At 39.1% G+C, this 17,063-nt stretch overlaps 1 protein-coding gene across 6 annotated transcripts in view; it reads right to left on the bottom strand.

Annotated features, from left to right (window-relative positions):
* LOC147308103 (receptor-type tyrosine-protein phosphatase mu) overlaps positions 1-17,063 on the bottom strand; it is a 166,545-nt gene that overhangs the window by 90,696 nt on the left and 58,786 nt on the right. For all 6 annotated transcript variants that reach the window (XM_086273368.1, XM_086273367.1, XM_086273366.1 and 3 more), the window contains exons 6-7: positions 16,457-16,631; positions 10,255-10,548 (exon numbers count right to left, since the gene is read on the bottom strand). In XM_086273368.1, coding sequence (XP_086129494.1) covers positions 10,255-10,548; positions 16,457-16,631 — 469 coding nt within the window. The remainder of the gene's footprint in view (positions 1-10,254; positions 10,549-16,456; positions 16,632-17,063) is intronic.

Here is a 17,063-nt window from a genome sequence, read left to right on the forward strand (position 1 = left end):
ATCTGAGATAGTAAGGTGAAGTGACTTTCTATTCATGGCTCAAGGCAACAATAGTGTTAATTAGACACACGCCTGGCAAACAATTCCTTTCCTTTCCTTTCGGGCTGCGAGAGACAAATCTGCTTAATCTCAACCTTAGCTAAAAAGCAACCATCATGAAGGGATAGATCTCACCGAGGAAAATTGCCCTGTAGACATGCATAAAGCTTCTGACGGGAAAAATAGCAGTTACATCTGACAGATCATCACTCTCCCTTTGTTGACAAAATGTTTGGTTAGACAAGAATTGGCGAGGCAGAATATAGTATACCGATTCAGTTAAGTGTGACTGCAAATGACAAAAAACGATGAAGTCAACATGCTTAGCTCTACAGCAATAATATCCTCTAATTTGGAAAACTACAAACATTTTTCTGAGAAGGGTTTGTTCATTCAGTTGAATTTATATTAACCTTTATCTTAACGTAAGGCGTTTAAATAGATGGTGCTGTGAAAAAAATATAATCCTGATTTCTTAGTTTTCTGTATATTTATCAAAATTCTGTTATTCAGAGATAACCTTTGTCAATACAAAATGCAGTTTTTCAATGATGGTTTTATTTATTTTATTTCCAAACTATCTTGGACCTGTGTGAAAGGGTAATTGCCCCCATGGTAAATCATAGATAAGTGTGATTAATCACAGTTTTGGAAAGCTGAGTTCAATTTCATTAGCCACACCGAGGCCTGGTTATGGCCAGATCTGTTGAATCAATAGTTAAATAGAACCTGAGTGACAAAGTCAAGTAGACTAAAATCTCAAAAAGCAACAGATCATGTCACGATCTAAAGAAACTCAAGAACAGAAGAGAAATGAATCTATCGGTCTGGACTAACTATCTATCATTAACTATGAGTCTGGAAAGAGTTACACAGCCATTACAAAGGCCCTGGGACTCCAGTGAACCACAGTGAGCTATTATCTAGGAAAAGAAAAAGAATAAAAAAGAAAATCAAGAAAACTTGGAACTGTGGTGAACCTTCCCAGTGAGTGGCCGGCCTACCAAAATTATTTGAAGAGTAATCAACAATCCATCCACGAGGTCACAAAAGAACCCCCAAAAAACATCGAAAGAACTGCCGGCCTCACTTGTATTAGTTAAGGTCAGTGTTCACAATTCAACAATAAAAAGCCTTAACAAAAACAGAGGGGTCCTGGGGGAAATCACTGCTGACCAAAAGAAACACAAAGGGTCGCCCCACATTTGTAAAAAAACAAAAAAAACAAACCCCCCCCCCCCCCCAAAAAAAACCCCAAACAATAAAAAAAATGTCTTGATGATCATGAAGACTTTTCAGAAAATATTCTGTAGACTAACGAGACAAGCTGAACTTTTGGAGGGTTTGCATCGCATTACACCTGGCATGAAACCAACATGGCACTTCATAAAAGAACATATCAACACTCGAAGATGGTGGTGGTAGTGTGATGGTCTGGGGTTGGTTTGCTGCTTCGGGACCTGGACGACCTGCCGTTACTTTATGGAACCATGAATTCTACTCCTTACAAGAAGATCCTGAAAGAGTAATTTAGGCAATTTTCTAAAGTTCAAGCACACTTGGGTTACACAGCGGCAATGAATGGCTCAAAATGTTGGTACATCACAATGAATAAAATGCTTGCACCGAATCCAGTGTGTCCTGTTTTTCATAGCTTGAATAAATAAATACGTTACTGTAAAATATTAACTGAACAGTGGGCGGGTTGAGGAGGCAGCATTTGAGTAGTTAAGGGGGCAATTGTTTTTTAAAAACAATGAATTTTATAGTTACTGGGGTTAATAAGTTTGATTATCTGAGATATTTAAATGTGACAAATATGCAAAAAAAAAAAAGTAGAAGAAGAAAGTAGAAGAAATTAGGGATTGGGAAAATACTTTTTCACGGCAGAGAGAGAGAAACCAAGTCATGTCACCTATTCTGTGTGTCCTTAAGCTTTTATAAAAGCTATTCAGAAGCCTTTCTGCTCTGACTCTTATTTTTTGAATATGCAGTTTAAGTGAAGATCCAAGGCTGTAACACTTCTTTAAGCTAAGGTCAACAGTAAATTGTCACAATTTATATAAATCTTCAATGTGCCCATAGAGAAATGCACTGTTTTTCCCCCACACACACACACATTCCTTCACATACATACCGAAGACTAATGTCATGAACGCTGCCACAAAAGGTCCTTCAGTTTGTTCAGTGTCTACCCTTTGGCACATGGAAGGGATGGGTATTAAGCTACCAACCCTACATTTAGTGGACCACTTATTGCCACCAAAGCTTTGACCACCCAGTGCTTCACATTGGAATATTAGTGAATCTTATTTTGTAGCACTGCTGAATTTTAACCTCAGAATTTCTTAGAGCCAGACAGATTTCTACAAAACCAATACATCTTCTAAGAAGTAGTAAATGCTTGCAATTACTTTATATAACTGGTCCTGAGTCCAACTATCCCCAGGTCAGGTCATCAAATCTTCTTGTCTATCAAAATAAATGGTTTCTTGACATATTAAGTATACATTGGATAAAAAAAAAGGGGCCGTTTTATACAGTGTAGATTGCACTTTTCAAAGCCTTTTTTTTGACAGTTGAACAATGGTAGAAAAGGGAATAACATTAACCTAAATCAGTCATACCATTATTCCTTACTTTGTAAGGTTTTAAAGGGATGACGGTGACAGGAAAGTTGTACTTTTTTGTGAGCGGAACCTACAGAAACCAACTGCGTAACATCCATTTATTTTTCAGAGTTTGTGTGATTCACAGACTTTTCAAGGTCAATATAGCAGTAGTATTCTTCAAAAAGGATCAAAAAGTTCTTTCATTATTTAAGTCATCCTATTTGGAATAATTTGTTCACTGTACATTGCCCTAACACTGTCTTTTTATTAGCAGAATACAAATTCAGCCATAATGAACTTTTGTGTGTGACACCAAGAGCTTATACCTGAAGCCCCACAGTGTGTAAGCACTAGATTTCTTCTTTTTTCTTTCCCATTTACATGCTTTCAATCCAGCACCTGCTCTTGTTCTGATGTGGATTTGCATGCATCCCATCGTACCACTGTCTTTGTCACAACAGTTCTCTTAACATCTATGGTCCAAAAGTATGCCTCAAGTATGTTAATCCATTACTGGGTAAGAAACCATATTTAGTGAGACATCCTAACTGACCCCCCTCCCCTCTCCATGAGGTTGGAGAATCGGCGAAGGTTGCAACACAAAAAGTGACATGGCATCTAACTTTATGGTAACAGATATGGTAACTTCAATGACCCTGATTTGTAACAAAAACGAAAAACTTAAAAGTCCCAAATTTCTTTTAATACCCTCCAATGACGCTTTAGCTCTAAATAAGTGTTGTGGTGAGTCCCCTATAAAGACTTAAACCAGCTTTGTCAATGCATGTACTGTAATCAGCGGTGCTGCAGTATATGAAGAACACAGCCTCCTCTGCTGCTGTCTGTAGTTTTTAAACAGAACCCAGTTGTTGTTTTAAAACGTGATACGAGTTGTGACCAAATGGGAGGTAGCAAGTAAGCAAAGACTTTGCAGAGGGTTTGGTGAATCTTCAGCAGCTAGTAATGCAGTATGTAGAGAAAGTGCTGAAAGATCATTGCTTGAATACTTCGTATAGATTCTAATGCCCATGTTTGCAGGTTGGCTTCAAACTTACTGAGTACTGATGTACAAATTTAGAAGACCTCTGGTGGATGTCTTACACATCAGATGCTTTAAATATTTGGAATTTATTTAACTGTTTTGCTGGCACAGCGATCCCATTCTTCTTTTTGTCCTCATGTTTAAAACACCTCTTTGTCCACTGTGTGACACTATTAAACTGATGTTGTATTGTGGGTGTTATAGTTTATTGTCTATATATATTCTGTTTACTTGTATTTATATTTCCAAAAAACAAATACTTATATCATTGTGTTCAAAACACACAACCCGATAAAATAAAGTTTTGTTAAAATAAATATGGTAAAAATGGTATTAATCAAGGAATTGTGAACATAATTTGAATCCACATAGATTTCTGTACCAGTATCACATCACTGAGATAAATTACTACACTTGAAAAAAATAAAGTGATTATACTGTTTCCAGACTGCCATCATTCTTATTAGCGTCAAAACAGATCTGGTCTTTTACAAATTAACCACGAGGCAAAATGCAAATAACCAACCTCGGCGAGGGTGAACATAATTGCGCAGCTCCTCCCTGCTCTCCACTATTATAAATGAGTGTTTAAGCGAAGGATGATCCCTGATTAACGCAGATTCCCTTGTGTTTAATAGCACTCGGTGCAACAGAATGGCAAAGTAAAAACAAACAGATGAGACTACTCCCACGTGGCATCAGAGCGCAGATGGAGACAACTTATAGATGGAGATGTGGAGTTGGCAGAAGCCGGAGTCTGAGCAGGTGTTTGGACCCAGCATGGACATCATGTACTGCCATTTTTAAAGCGCCCGAGAGCCAGCGGAGGGCATAGGGTGGAGATGATACACATAGGACAGATCGCTTTTCTACCATGGCAACTAGTATGAAATTATCTCCACTGCATAATAAGTACTTAGTGGAAAGAACATGCCACATGCAGGCCTTACACTGGCTCAATCAGCTTCAAGTGGCTGTAAAACAATTACTTAACTAATAAACTTAATTTATAGAGCACTTTTCTAACAAAGCTGCAAAGTGCTTCAAAGGAAAAAAAATATATATATACAGTACTGTGCAAAAGTCCTGACCCACGTGCAATTTCTTTGTCGTTCTTTCCAATGATCCACACCTTCTTGTATATTGGGGCTCTTGTTTTATAGACTTTTTCCCCCCCACTCTTTTACAGTCCAGTCCAGTGGCTTAACAATCAGTCCAGTACCACAGGACTGATTGTTAAGCCACTTAACACTGGCCTATGAATGATTAAAGCATATAAAATAGACCTAGTTCAATGGATGAACTGCTGTTGTGTCTACACATAACAGACAACAACCCAATTTTAAATTTTATCTTTTGGCACTTTGTTACTACCAGCCTGCCAAAAGCTTTCATTTTACATAATTTCTTTAGTTAATTCTATGAAAAATGACAACGATAACAGAGTTTGGAAGGCATAAAATAGCAGTTTGCCACAAACAAAGTGATTCCCAAAGGACTATTAGCTGAAGGCATATCTTGGCATGATGTACAGTGTGTCCTTAAACAATTTGACAAAAGCAGAAGTATCTAAAGTAGATGAACAATATCAGAAAGTTAGGTCCCTAAAGAAACTGGGGAAAATCATTTCAGTGAAATCCTGACACAGGACCTTTCGCTTAATCTGATGTTCACCAAGGGCTGAGATATGCCACATCACATAAGGACTTGACTGCGAATCGGTGGCTACAGATCCTATGGCATGATAAAAATATTGGTTCAAATCGTCATGAATATGTATGGAGAAACTCAGGACAGAGATACAGCAGTGAGTGTATACATTGTAAAACACGGTAGACACTCTGGCACGGTTTGGGGACTGCATTACAGCCAATAAAAATGGAAATTAAAATGAATGGAAGATTACTAATGGAGAAAAGTACCATCAGATTTAGATCCACCATACTTACAAAGCATTAAATTAACAGTGGCTTCATTTTCAGCATGACAATGAATCAAAACACACTGCCAATGCAGTAAAAGCACAAAAGCACACCTGCATAGAAAAGCACTGGGGATGTGAGTGACTAGTACATTAGCAGACTAATCATCGCTGTTGTCACTAGTCAGTAACAGACTTACTAGTTGGTTAATCTATTTTACATTTTAATTGATGCCCAATGCCGGTAAATTATTGTGTTCTAAACATTATGCAGCCATCTGCCTGTTGTAGAGAAACATAACTCTGCTCATCTAGGCCTCATCTTTTTGATAACACTGTTAGAATGAGATTTTTCATGTTCTTCATCTTCATTGCTTGGAGTAAAACGTGTTCATAATGCACGGTGTTGATTTAAGCAGCATGATTCATTTATGATGCTTTTGTCACTAGTTTTTGACATTTTCCATTAAATGGTCCTCAAATTTTACTCACTGAGTGTTTTTAGTTTAAGACTAGTGGATTAGTCTAATTTTTTTTCTTCAATTAGTCATCTCAGAACATAGTCACCGAGAGTTTCCCTAAAAAGCACACACTGAAACAGAATCCAGACCTCAACATTATAGTAGCATTTATTTGTGGGGTCATCTTGAGACATATTTGCCATTTCAGTAAGTCATAGCACTTATCTCTCCTTTTCCTAGTAAAACACAAAGAAATAAGACTTTTGCACAATTCTGTATTTAAAAAAATACATTAAAAAATGACCAAAATATCTGAAAATTTTAAAAAAAAGCACACATTTAAAAAATTAAGAATTTGCCAAGAAGTCGGCCTAATCAAAAAGAGCACGAGCCTTATTCAGCAATTTAAGCAAACTGATTAGTAGAGTACATTTGTTAGTTTAGGATAACACATGTAGAAATAGTTTCAAATGTGTAGTGTTGCTGGAACTTGACCTGATTCAATACAAGTCTGTGAATACCTCAACACAAAACAAACAAATATGGGGAAAATAAATTTCCACCAAGACCTCAAATACCGCTCAGACTGCAGATGAGTAGTTGTTTAAGGTTTGGTTATCTGCCTTCCTAGTGTGGGCTGGAAATGGTCTCTCTGTGTGAGATGGTCTCTCAATAATGTTGCCAAAATGCAGGGCAACATGCTGTGATCCTAGGGCACCACCTGATAATACATTGCTTTCCTTCAAGTAGCACTTACAGAGTGTGGAGGACTCTCAAGTGGTAAACAACTTCACAAATTTCACATGGAAGGGCAGCATGGTTACCAAATGTATAGTATATTTTTTTTTCTCTCATTTCTTTTCTAAATGTACTTGTATATTGTTCACATGTTGAAATAAATTACCAATCAATCAATCAATCAATCAATCAATGCTTTTCACTTTCAGCTCAGAAATGTTTGCCAGAAGGAAAAGGAGCAAATGACAAATGTTAACTTGTGAATTTCAGCGTCAACAGTCCATAGACACGAGGATATGCAAAAGCAAAATGCAGTTTGAATCACTCTGCAAACACTTGAAACCAACAAATAACCTCCCTAAAGCAATCACAGAGCCTTGGATGAGACGCTCTTTTGTTGTTCACCAGGAAAGTAATGAAGGTTCTTCATGGGAAAGAAAACCTTTCAAGGCCCTTTCTTCCTCCTGCCTCTGAATTGAATTGGTGGCGTCCTTGCATTATACATTCTCCGTTTTACAGAAGATTGAATTACAGCATCCTTTGTCATCAGAAACATTGCTCATTTTGCGAAGTGACCAAAGCATGGCTATGAATAATGATGTGAGTGGCAGTACTCTAAAGTGGCCACAGATTTTCATTAGCGCCCCCAGACAGCAGTACAGGGAGAAGGGGAGCGAGTCTCTGGGCCTGTCTGTATCAACATTGATGTATCACATGGCCCAGTGAGTCTTAACCGTTCAATTAGGAGCACTGCTGAGGCCCAGCCTGTCAGTGGGACAGACCAGCAGAGAGCTGGGCAAGATCAAGAGCTGGTTCCTCAAACACACTTCAGGAGCCACAGCCATCAATCTCGCAACAGTGACGGCAGGTGGCCAAAGGAGCAGGACCCCTGCAGAATCTGGACCTAACTCAGGTAGGCTCATTCATCCCTATCAACCAGACTAAAAATGAACAAGCTCGTGACCTTCACAGCAGGGAGACGGGGGGTTACACCCTGGGCAGAAAGGGGAGAAGAATTTAATTTTCATCAGCATTTTTCCGGACACCAAACGGCATTAGCCGAGGAAACTGCTGAGGCTCGGTTTGTTTTGTTCCTCATGTTGGCATCCTAGCACACAGAGGGAATTTAGCTAGTTAATGTTGTGAGAAGGGCAATTTGTACAGTAACATCAAAGTGTTTATCTAAATGTTTGAGTTTAAATTCCCACAGTACAGCAGCGATGTAATAATCCAAATTTAAGGAGCCACTGTGCTTCAAAAATATTATCAATCTGTGTTGGTGATAAATTAAAAAGCTTTAAGTCTGTTTGGAATGAGAATTAAGCAGAATAAACAAGTAGTTATGAAGTTAATCATGTGGTAGGCCTGTCCTCCGCTTTATATATCTGAGGGCCACCACAAATAATCACTTATGTCATGGTTATTGTTCCGCTGAGACACAGGCGTTCAGTCTTTCTTTTCCATGAAAAACTTAAGATTGCGCCATTGTTCCAGGTGCAAATGCAAAAGAAAAAAAAAAAAAAAAAAAGCCTTTCCAAAAATCTATGGCTGGGAACAATGACAACACACAGGGGCTTCCTCTAAACAGAAAAATAATTACCAAGTAAAGCAGCAATGATACATGTCGAGCAATTACCAGATTCAGTTATTTACTTCAAATGCAATGAGGCTTTAGAGAAAACACAATGCAGCTTCGCAAACAATGGAACCCTGATGGCTATTTGTTGTATGCAGGGGATGATTCGTTAAACGGGGGGGGGCTCTTTTGAACGGTTTGTTTGTAAATGTACGTTCAGGACTGTACAAACACAACAAAGTTGAGGCAGTAACTGAAGGAACTGCTTGATCTGCTTTGACCACCGACCTTCCACTATGTTGATCCATATAATTCAACAGGGAATAAAAACTTAATAAAGCCCATTGGGTTGGAATGTTGCAATGCTCTTCCAACGAAAGTGAAAGTTTAAATTCAAACTGTTAGTGGGTGTTGTCTGACATCTTACAATGTGGACAGTCTTAAAGGAAGAGAACAGATTGTGATATCAAATGATAACGGCGCCGCCTGAATACACAATTAGATGCATAGAAAAACAAGATGCGTAACAAAATACATCTTGGGTCGTCTAGCTTATTTTGTAAACAGAAGCAGAACAGCATGGTGGTATAGCGGATCAACATCCTGGATAAAATGTATCATCATTGGTATTTGACAAGGTAGTCCACCCTTAGTTTTCAGCAATCTGAGCTGCCACAGATGTTACCATTATTTTTGGATCCATAACAATTATTAGCAAAGGGTTGTAGCTTATTCACAAACTGAAAAATTAACAGGCTGTCGAGTCCCCACAAAGAAAATTCACCTTAATATGATTATCTATGTGACAGTCTGTCATTAGAACTAGCTAGAGATGGGTGTTTATATTTAAACCTCTGACATTTAGACTCTGGTGTTCTCTTTGCTGCTTCTTTCCAAGATGCAGAAAAAAAGGCAAATGTTCAACATCTGGCAAAAAAATTAAAAACAAAGTAATTTTTTAAAGTAATTTATTTACTTGGGAGGAAAATCATCTAACCGCTTCCATTTGTCGAGGGCGGAACAATTTAAGATGAGAGAAATTGCTCCTGAGCCAGAATAACAATCTGAACAACAGCCAGTGCTCACACTGCGTTCGGGTTTTTGTTTTGTTTTAGCTCTGTTGTCTTTCGTGCAACAAAAATAGTCGAAATATAAATGACAGATTAAAATATATGAAATCAGTCTATATCATGTAAATGAGAACTGACTCAACAAGAGAAACATTGGCAGGTAAATGTGACCTTACTTGTTGCTTTATCTTATTTTCCAACAATATTGGCTTTTACCAATGTTTGACCATTAAATCAGTACATCACTAGTGTGATGGATAAAGTGACCAAGGATTTACAAGAGTTCCTGGAATGGAAATATAGTGCATGCAACTACAATTAGACAGATACTGATATGCATAGGAAGAAGTCTTTGGTATCCAAATACTGGAGCAAATTTACAGTTACCCCATGAACACAAAGAAAAAGACTGGGTATATGAATTTAGTGCTTACTTGCTCAGTCACACTAGAGTAAAATTAGAAGGACAATTAGGAAAAATAGGACATTGACTAGGAAAATAATTGGTCAAACTGTAATTTAGTGACTGGCTGAAAGAAGTTGTGGCAACCTTATGCAAAGACTGAGCATTCAACAACCTCGGGCGAGCAACTTTGATCACAAGGTAATGGTACATGTCGCCTGGAGGCAAACTGCATCCAAACAATAATGGTCAGCATTTATTCGACTATGTATTTGTATTACTCAAGACATGAGCCTATTCATTTGATGCAGCAAAACAACATGCAAGTTTAAAAAAAAATAAAAAATAAATTCTAGTGGTGTTGTGCAAGCAATTAAAATTTTTGGCCTTACCAGCACATTTGGTCCTGGCCTTAAGAGGGGGCCCAGGAGCTCCGGTGCCTCCCTCCAGAGGTCTGGTCAGCAGAACACTGATCTCATACTCTGTGTCTGGATCCAGGTGGCCAATCTTGTGTGTGGTCTTGTCTACAGGCTGCAGGTCATACATGGTCCCAGACACAGTGCGGTATTCCACCTCCCTGTCAATTATTGGACCGTCTCCGTTGATGGAATTGGCGTTGAGCTGGATCCAAAGATAGGTGGCACCAACAGCAGTCAGCTGGGGTGGTGCAATAGGCACTGGGGGCTCTAGGAAAACAAAAAGTTGTTTTGTCTTTGTTTTTTTGTGACGATAAGTAATCAAACTGTAATTGTGGAAAGTTTTCACATTAAAAAAAGCAATTATGTACTTTTGGTTTGTGTAAAAAAGCACAAAAAAAAAAAGTCTGCAGATGAACACTTGCAAGTGAACAAGAGGCCCAAAATCAATACCTTCTGTTAAACCAAATCAACCACATCAAAATTCTCTAGAAGCACATGAAGAATATCTTCATGTTTTCAAATAATCAACGTACTCAACAAGAGCCCTGTAACAATCAATAGTTCCAGCTTGTTTGTTCTTGTTTCTAATGTCTCTGTAAAGCACTTTGAATCACCTTGTTGTTGAATTGTGCTATACAAATAAACTTGCCTTGCCTTGCCTTGATGAATGGAATCTCTCATCAGTAGTACACTGTGCCATGTAATCACATACATTTTAAAAGTGACAGCAGCCCCTCACAGAGGAGTAAATAAAGTTACCCAGACCTTGGTAAATGGTGCTCCCATTAAACAATATATTGATTTCAATCAGAGGACTTCTATGGAAAAGCCTTTGGTTATGACAGCTATGGTAGGCGATTCTGGGAGCGTTTTATTAAAGACTGCTGTCGGATTTTTACAATTTATTTAAAGGTAAAGAGTTGACTGTTAGGCCTAAAAAACAAACACGCTCAGTATTAACCGTGTAATCTATTCATACTATATTATAATAAGCTACTATGACAAATTAATTGATAACGCCAAGTATTTCTAGATCATTCAGAATAACCACATACACTATATGGACAGAAGCAATGAGTCACCAGCACAAGCTGCTTGCTTTCCATAAACCAATACCATTAAGATCCTGGTGCACAATTTCTTTTGCTGGAATTAATTTTTGCTGAGAAACATCTCAAACTCTGCAGTTATTGAGACAGCAGTGTGTTTGTGACTTTTATGCACTATGTGACCCTGTTTTGCAACTTTAAGCAGTCTGACACTTCATTGCTGAGTTGTTGTGGTTCTTAAACACTTTGCAATAATACCACTTACATTTTATCATGTAAAATGTAGGAGTGAAGAATGTTTTTACAAACTACTTGTTTCCTATTGTCGCTTCCTATTACAGTGCCACGGTCGAACATGAATAAATGCAGCCAAGCACATAAACCAGAGTTACAGTACAGGTGTTTTAGATAAACACTGTGAGGTTAACCTAAAACAATGCATTAATTCATTACCACCACAAAAACAGCTTATAAGTAATGGTAGCTGTCATTATTTAAGTAAACTAAAATGTAAAATCAGATATTGGTGTAATGTTGTATTAAGTGGAAAGATATTTGCACAAGTCCACCCCTCCCCTCCCCTGCAAAAGAAAAAAAACAACAAAATAATGAGAAATTGAAGGGAAGGAGAAGAAGCACTTTAACCTTCAATGTTTGAATTGACAGGAAAAAATAATATTAAAAATAAAGTTTCTCTTTCAGACAAATGTAGCGTTCAATGACAACCTTGAAGACGACCTTTTCTTTGTTATGTCATCTGTATTTTCCTAATCCAACTTAAACCTCGTGCCATTTCTTGTTTAATGGTGCTTCTCGAAATGTCAGGTTTTTTCCGACAGCGGGTATTTTCAGGACTGCTTCATCATATAACCAGGTAAGGAGTTGCTGCACTAACATTTGAGCGGTTGCCAATGGAAACTTCTGAAGTAGTTTTATACTTCTGTGTTTACACCTTTAAGCCAGTTTTTGACCAAAAATAAATAAATAAATAAATCTCATTTAAAAAGGTCACAGTGATTTACAGAGGCTGCAAAAATTTCCATTTCAATAAAATGCATATTGGATTCGTTCCTTTTATTGAATTAATGTAAAATTTTGTTCAAATTACCATTTGAAGATTCAAACAGCAATACACAGACAACACCCTGAGAAAAAGGTCTCTGGGTACAACCAAAACTCTAAAACTGTCAAAGAAGAGCCATGACCAGCGGCTGCGGAATTGCTCAGGAATCTACCCTGTCACATACTACAATAGTTGCATGTCCTAGCGACCCCAGTGAGCAGCTCTAATGAGGGTACACGTAACAGAATAATACCATTAGTCACCCGGCTGCTTCTCATGGAGTTGTCATGGAGAGGCACAAGTCCACAGGCAAATGAGGTGTCCAACAGAGAACTGGAGCCTGTTCCTCAGCAGATGGTTACTCCACAGTGACCTCAGCTGCAGGTCCCACTAAACTCCCACTAATCCAAGCTTCTAGTGTTGCTGTCAAACATCACCTAAAGCGAACCAGATAATCCACCAGGTCTTCTTCAACACTTACACATTGTGCAACAGTCGGCACGTTGGAGCCAGACAGGGAAATAAGGTGACCCAAAATCTGAGTTAAACCATTGGCTTGTTTTGATGGTCTTTTATGGTCTGTTGTTTTGCCCTTAAAAGGGATTTAACTGAGTTAAGTGGCAATATGTTCAGATTAATTTAAGCAACAGAAAACAGCACATGCTCATTCTGTACTATCAGTATGATGAAATTGAGAAAAATATGCTTTTTTATATATTTGAAAAGATCAAATGTGACATTATTGGTTTCAGAGAACAGCACTTTTTGATAAAACAACAAATTTAAAAGAAATTTCCCGAAATCACAACTTAGAAACTTAATACTATATCCTGCATCCACAAAAGCACATCATGTAACCATTATCAGATTTTGACACATTTATCAACACACTCATTCTTCAATAACGCCTTAATAAGGGCCACAAAATATGGCAAACTTCCTAGCTGCTGACCTAGTCATGATGATTCACAGAAGCCACACAGCACAAAATGTAACCAATTGGTTAATAAAAATGACTTAAGCCCTGTTACTCCATCCAGCAAGACCTATTTAGTCATCCAAGCAATTTTTTGTTCTTTGCAGAGAGCACGCTTTCATATGCACTGCGCTGCATGGTTCAGTTCTATTGTTGCAGATGTCACTTGAGACCATTTCTGCAAAAGACTAAACAGCATGATGTATTACAGCAATAAGCATTTCATTTAAGTTTGAAAAGTTACTGCTTCACAAAGACAACAGCAGCTTATGGTGATGAAATAATTCCTGTAGGTGCAGTAATCCCCTGTTCAACAGCCATAGCAGATGCACTGAAAATAACAGATTACTGGTATGAAATGCACTCAAGTGCTGGAACACTTCAGGATATTAACAACTCATTTCCCAATGTTTAAGCCTTAGCAGGGCAGCTTTGAAGCAGCGGGGCCCTGGAAAGGTCTTCGAGCTGAGCCCGGTGCTAGCTGGAAATGTGTGACAGTCCACAGATGACAGTGGCGACCATACGCGGGGTCAGCGAGCAGCTGTTGTCGCGATGTTGACCAGACAGGCAAACGGCCTGGCAACAGCTGCGCCCTCTTCTACCACAGCACCTGCCTGCCTTCCTGCCAGAACACAATCACACAACTGCACATTATGCAAAAAAAACACCAAAAGGAACCACTATACAAGGACTTGAAACTGTTGAAAGTGTCAATTATATTCCAATTTTTATTCAGTGATTAATCTTCATTTGTAAAGTTTCACTGACAAATGTTTGTTCGGTAAAACTAAAAGCAGAACAGCAGCACTTTAAACCCATCCTCCAATAGGGGTGATGACCCTGGTCGTATAGAAGTCTATAGGCAAACAGCCCTTTGGCTCACTCATCCGTTACCTCAGTAAACCCTTTTCTCATGAGTTCATAGCCTCAGCTGCTAGATTTGAGTCTTATTCGATGCAACATGATGTTTATGTTGTAAAGATGATCCTCATTAGACTAGAAAAAGGATGCTAAAGCAGGACATGCAAACCAGTGAGAGATTCACAGTACCAACATCCATTTTTTTTAATGCAATGTATGTATTTGACAAAGCAATCTTTTTCATTTTTGACTTACATCAGTCGACTTTTCAAAAGTTTTTTTACATGTTATTTCTAATAATTCACAGCATACACACCAACTAAAGACATGCACACACTCACGTTCCTACCCATTTGCCATCCACCACACAGAGCACGATAATAAGGGCTGCCACTCTTCTCTGTTCTTAGGTTAGACCTCATCGTTTATAAATCCTTCTTTCAGTTGTCTGTTACATCCCCTGATCCTCTCTTGTTAAGATGCAAGAGGTCCTCATTATGATGTGCGCTTTCCTAAGTGGGCTGCTGTGAGTAAAGAATTGATCTGCTCCTAATATGAGAAGAGGTGGCCAGAGGAAAATGAGGAGCTTGACTGGCTGGCCTTCGATTTTCGGTGGCTATTCTCATTAGTGCCGACACAGTTGCACCTCCGCATTGTTCAGTTAGTAACATTGCCAAGTATACTGTGTTAGAGCTCAGCAAATGCTTTGCAGGCTCCAGGTGATTCTAACCAGGGCAAGAAAAGAGCCAGCACTTGGACAAGAAGTAATTATCCTTCTTTCAAAACCACCGGCTGCACTACAGGAGAGCTCATCACAAGGGGGGACACCGGAAGGGTGCAGCTCTGGGCCAATCCGCAAATACATGCAGTGCACTTCCACATAGGCACATAAATCTGATGGAACACTGGCACGAAAGGCAGAAGTGATTATCAGGGATAATCAAGCATTCACTCTCCTCATGTTGAAGGAAAAGGCAGTGTATGGTAATGAGGGGTGGGGGGGGAGAGCCGGCGTGCGACTGTACCAGGCTCATAATCCACAGAATCGCTCCATGGTCACTCCTCCAAAAACGAGTCACGGGCGCGGTGAATACACATTTAAAGAGGATTTACAACTCAGACTCATTGCTAGGAGGGTTAAGCACTTGTTTTATGACTGGTACGATAAGGCGAGATATCAGCATTTTATGTGGGACACTCATAAGTGTGAAAACGCCTCTTTTCCTCTTTTAACGAGCTGGCTTATTTTAAAGTCGTTGAAGTGTGACATCTCTGTTGAATTTAAAGTGGAATGACTTACAAGACTTGATTCACCCCTAAATATAGAAAATTACGATATTTTAAATATTTATGATGAAAGCACTTTAAATTTAAGAGGTTTGTCTTGAGTAAGAAGAAAATATCTACACGGTAACACACTGGAAGCAGTTATCAGCAAAAATATTGCTCTTGTGTAGGTTTGTGCAAGTGTGAGGATGTGCAAGTGATTGTGTTGCTGAATTTATGCACAAGTGTGGTTTTGAGTGCCTCCAATGTGTCAGTAAATTTTCTTTGAGTACACCACTGAAACCCACTGATACACTCAGGCAGAGAGACTTTATCTCCCTCTACGCTCTGCTGTGTCTGGGCCCAGCCATTCTCGCATGATTGACAGACCTCGATCTGGACAGCCAGGATTAAACCTATCAATCACATAAAGCTTGAAGACAAAAAAAAAAAAAAAAAGAAAAGGGGAAGGAGAAAAAAAAATCAGGACCATAAATTCAATTGAGAGCACAGCAAGAAAATTGAGGTGAAGAAATATAGAAGGCCATTACTGGGCTATAGGGCTGTAGGAAAGAGAGGCCTTGCTGGATTTAGTTTCGGACGACTCCATAAATTCATATCAAATGACTGCAGGAGTGAAATATCAGTGAGGTTACTGTAAACCTTGGTGCCTCTTGCCTTTGTGATCTTTTAGGGGGAATTGTGCTCAGTCAAGGACAACCTTTGCAGAGGAAGTATTAAAGTCCTCTGGATAACAAATCAACATAAAAAGCTAGTATTTTTAGTACTGCCTTAGAGGACATTTTCATCTACAAACACGCAGCAGTTCCTGTTTATCTCCCGTTAACTTTGCTGAATGCATGAAGGTCATGCGGATGGAAAACATTCCCGCTTTCTGCCTTGTTTTCACTGAAATAGGTCGGTTTTGCATTTTTACTCTGCTTTGGGACAAATACTCACGTTTTATGGTTAGTTCACCATAATTGGACACTCCAACCCCTTTGTCTGAGTGGACAATGCAGCGGTAGCGGCCCGAGTCGCCCTTGGTTGTGTTCTCCACATCGAAAGTGCCTATGAAGCGGCGGTTGTTCCAAGGTTTAGTGGCTTTCATTGGGGCCTCCCGTCCACCCATGCCCTGTTTGGAACAGAGACAAACGCACAAGTGAACCTCCAAAATGGAAAGGTTTAATAAGCAAAGTGGCCTGACCTTGTGTTTTTTTAAAAAAACTCTGTTTGAGTGTACTTGTCCCCTGTTCTTGTGCGTGTTTGTTTGTGTCCTATCGTTCCCATTGGTGGTTGATAGTGGGGATACATTTATCACACTGGAATGCACGCGCACACACAAACACAGTGGGCTCTCCCCAGCTGTCACCCCTCACAGCAGGCAGATGGGGGACATTTGTTCATTAGAAATATTTCTTCATTACTGTCATCGGGGGACTTCACTTAATGTTTGTTTTCCAGCTCCTGTGCTAATGAGGACGTGTTTGTTAAAATGATGGAGTACCTGGCAGAGGACCTTTACCCAGCGTCATGCTCCCACTGATCACATGTGTGACAGTGTGCT

The sequence above is a fragment of the Aulonocara sp. 'chitande type north' Nkhata Bay genome, linkage group LG18 (genome assembly GCF_057382095.1).
Source record: "Aulonocara sp. 'chitande type north' Nkhata Bay isolate Kocher_YH1m ecotype deep benthic linkage group LG18, A_spYH_male_GT1.1, whole genome shotgun sequence".
NCBI lineage: Eukaryota > Metazoa > Chordata > Actinopteri > Cichliformes > Cichlidae > Aulonocara > Aulonocara sp. 'chitande type north' Nkhata Bay.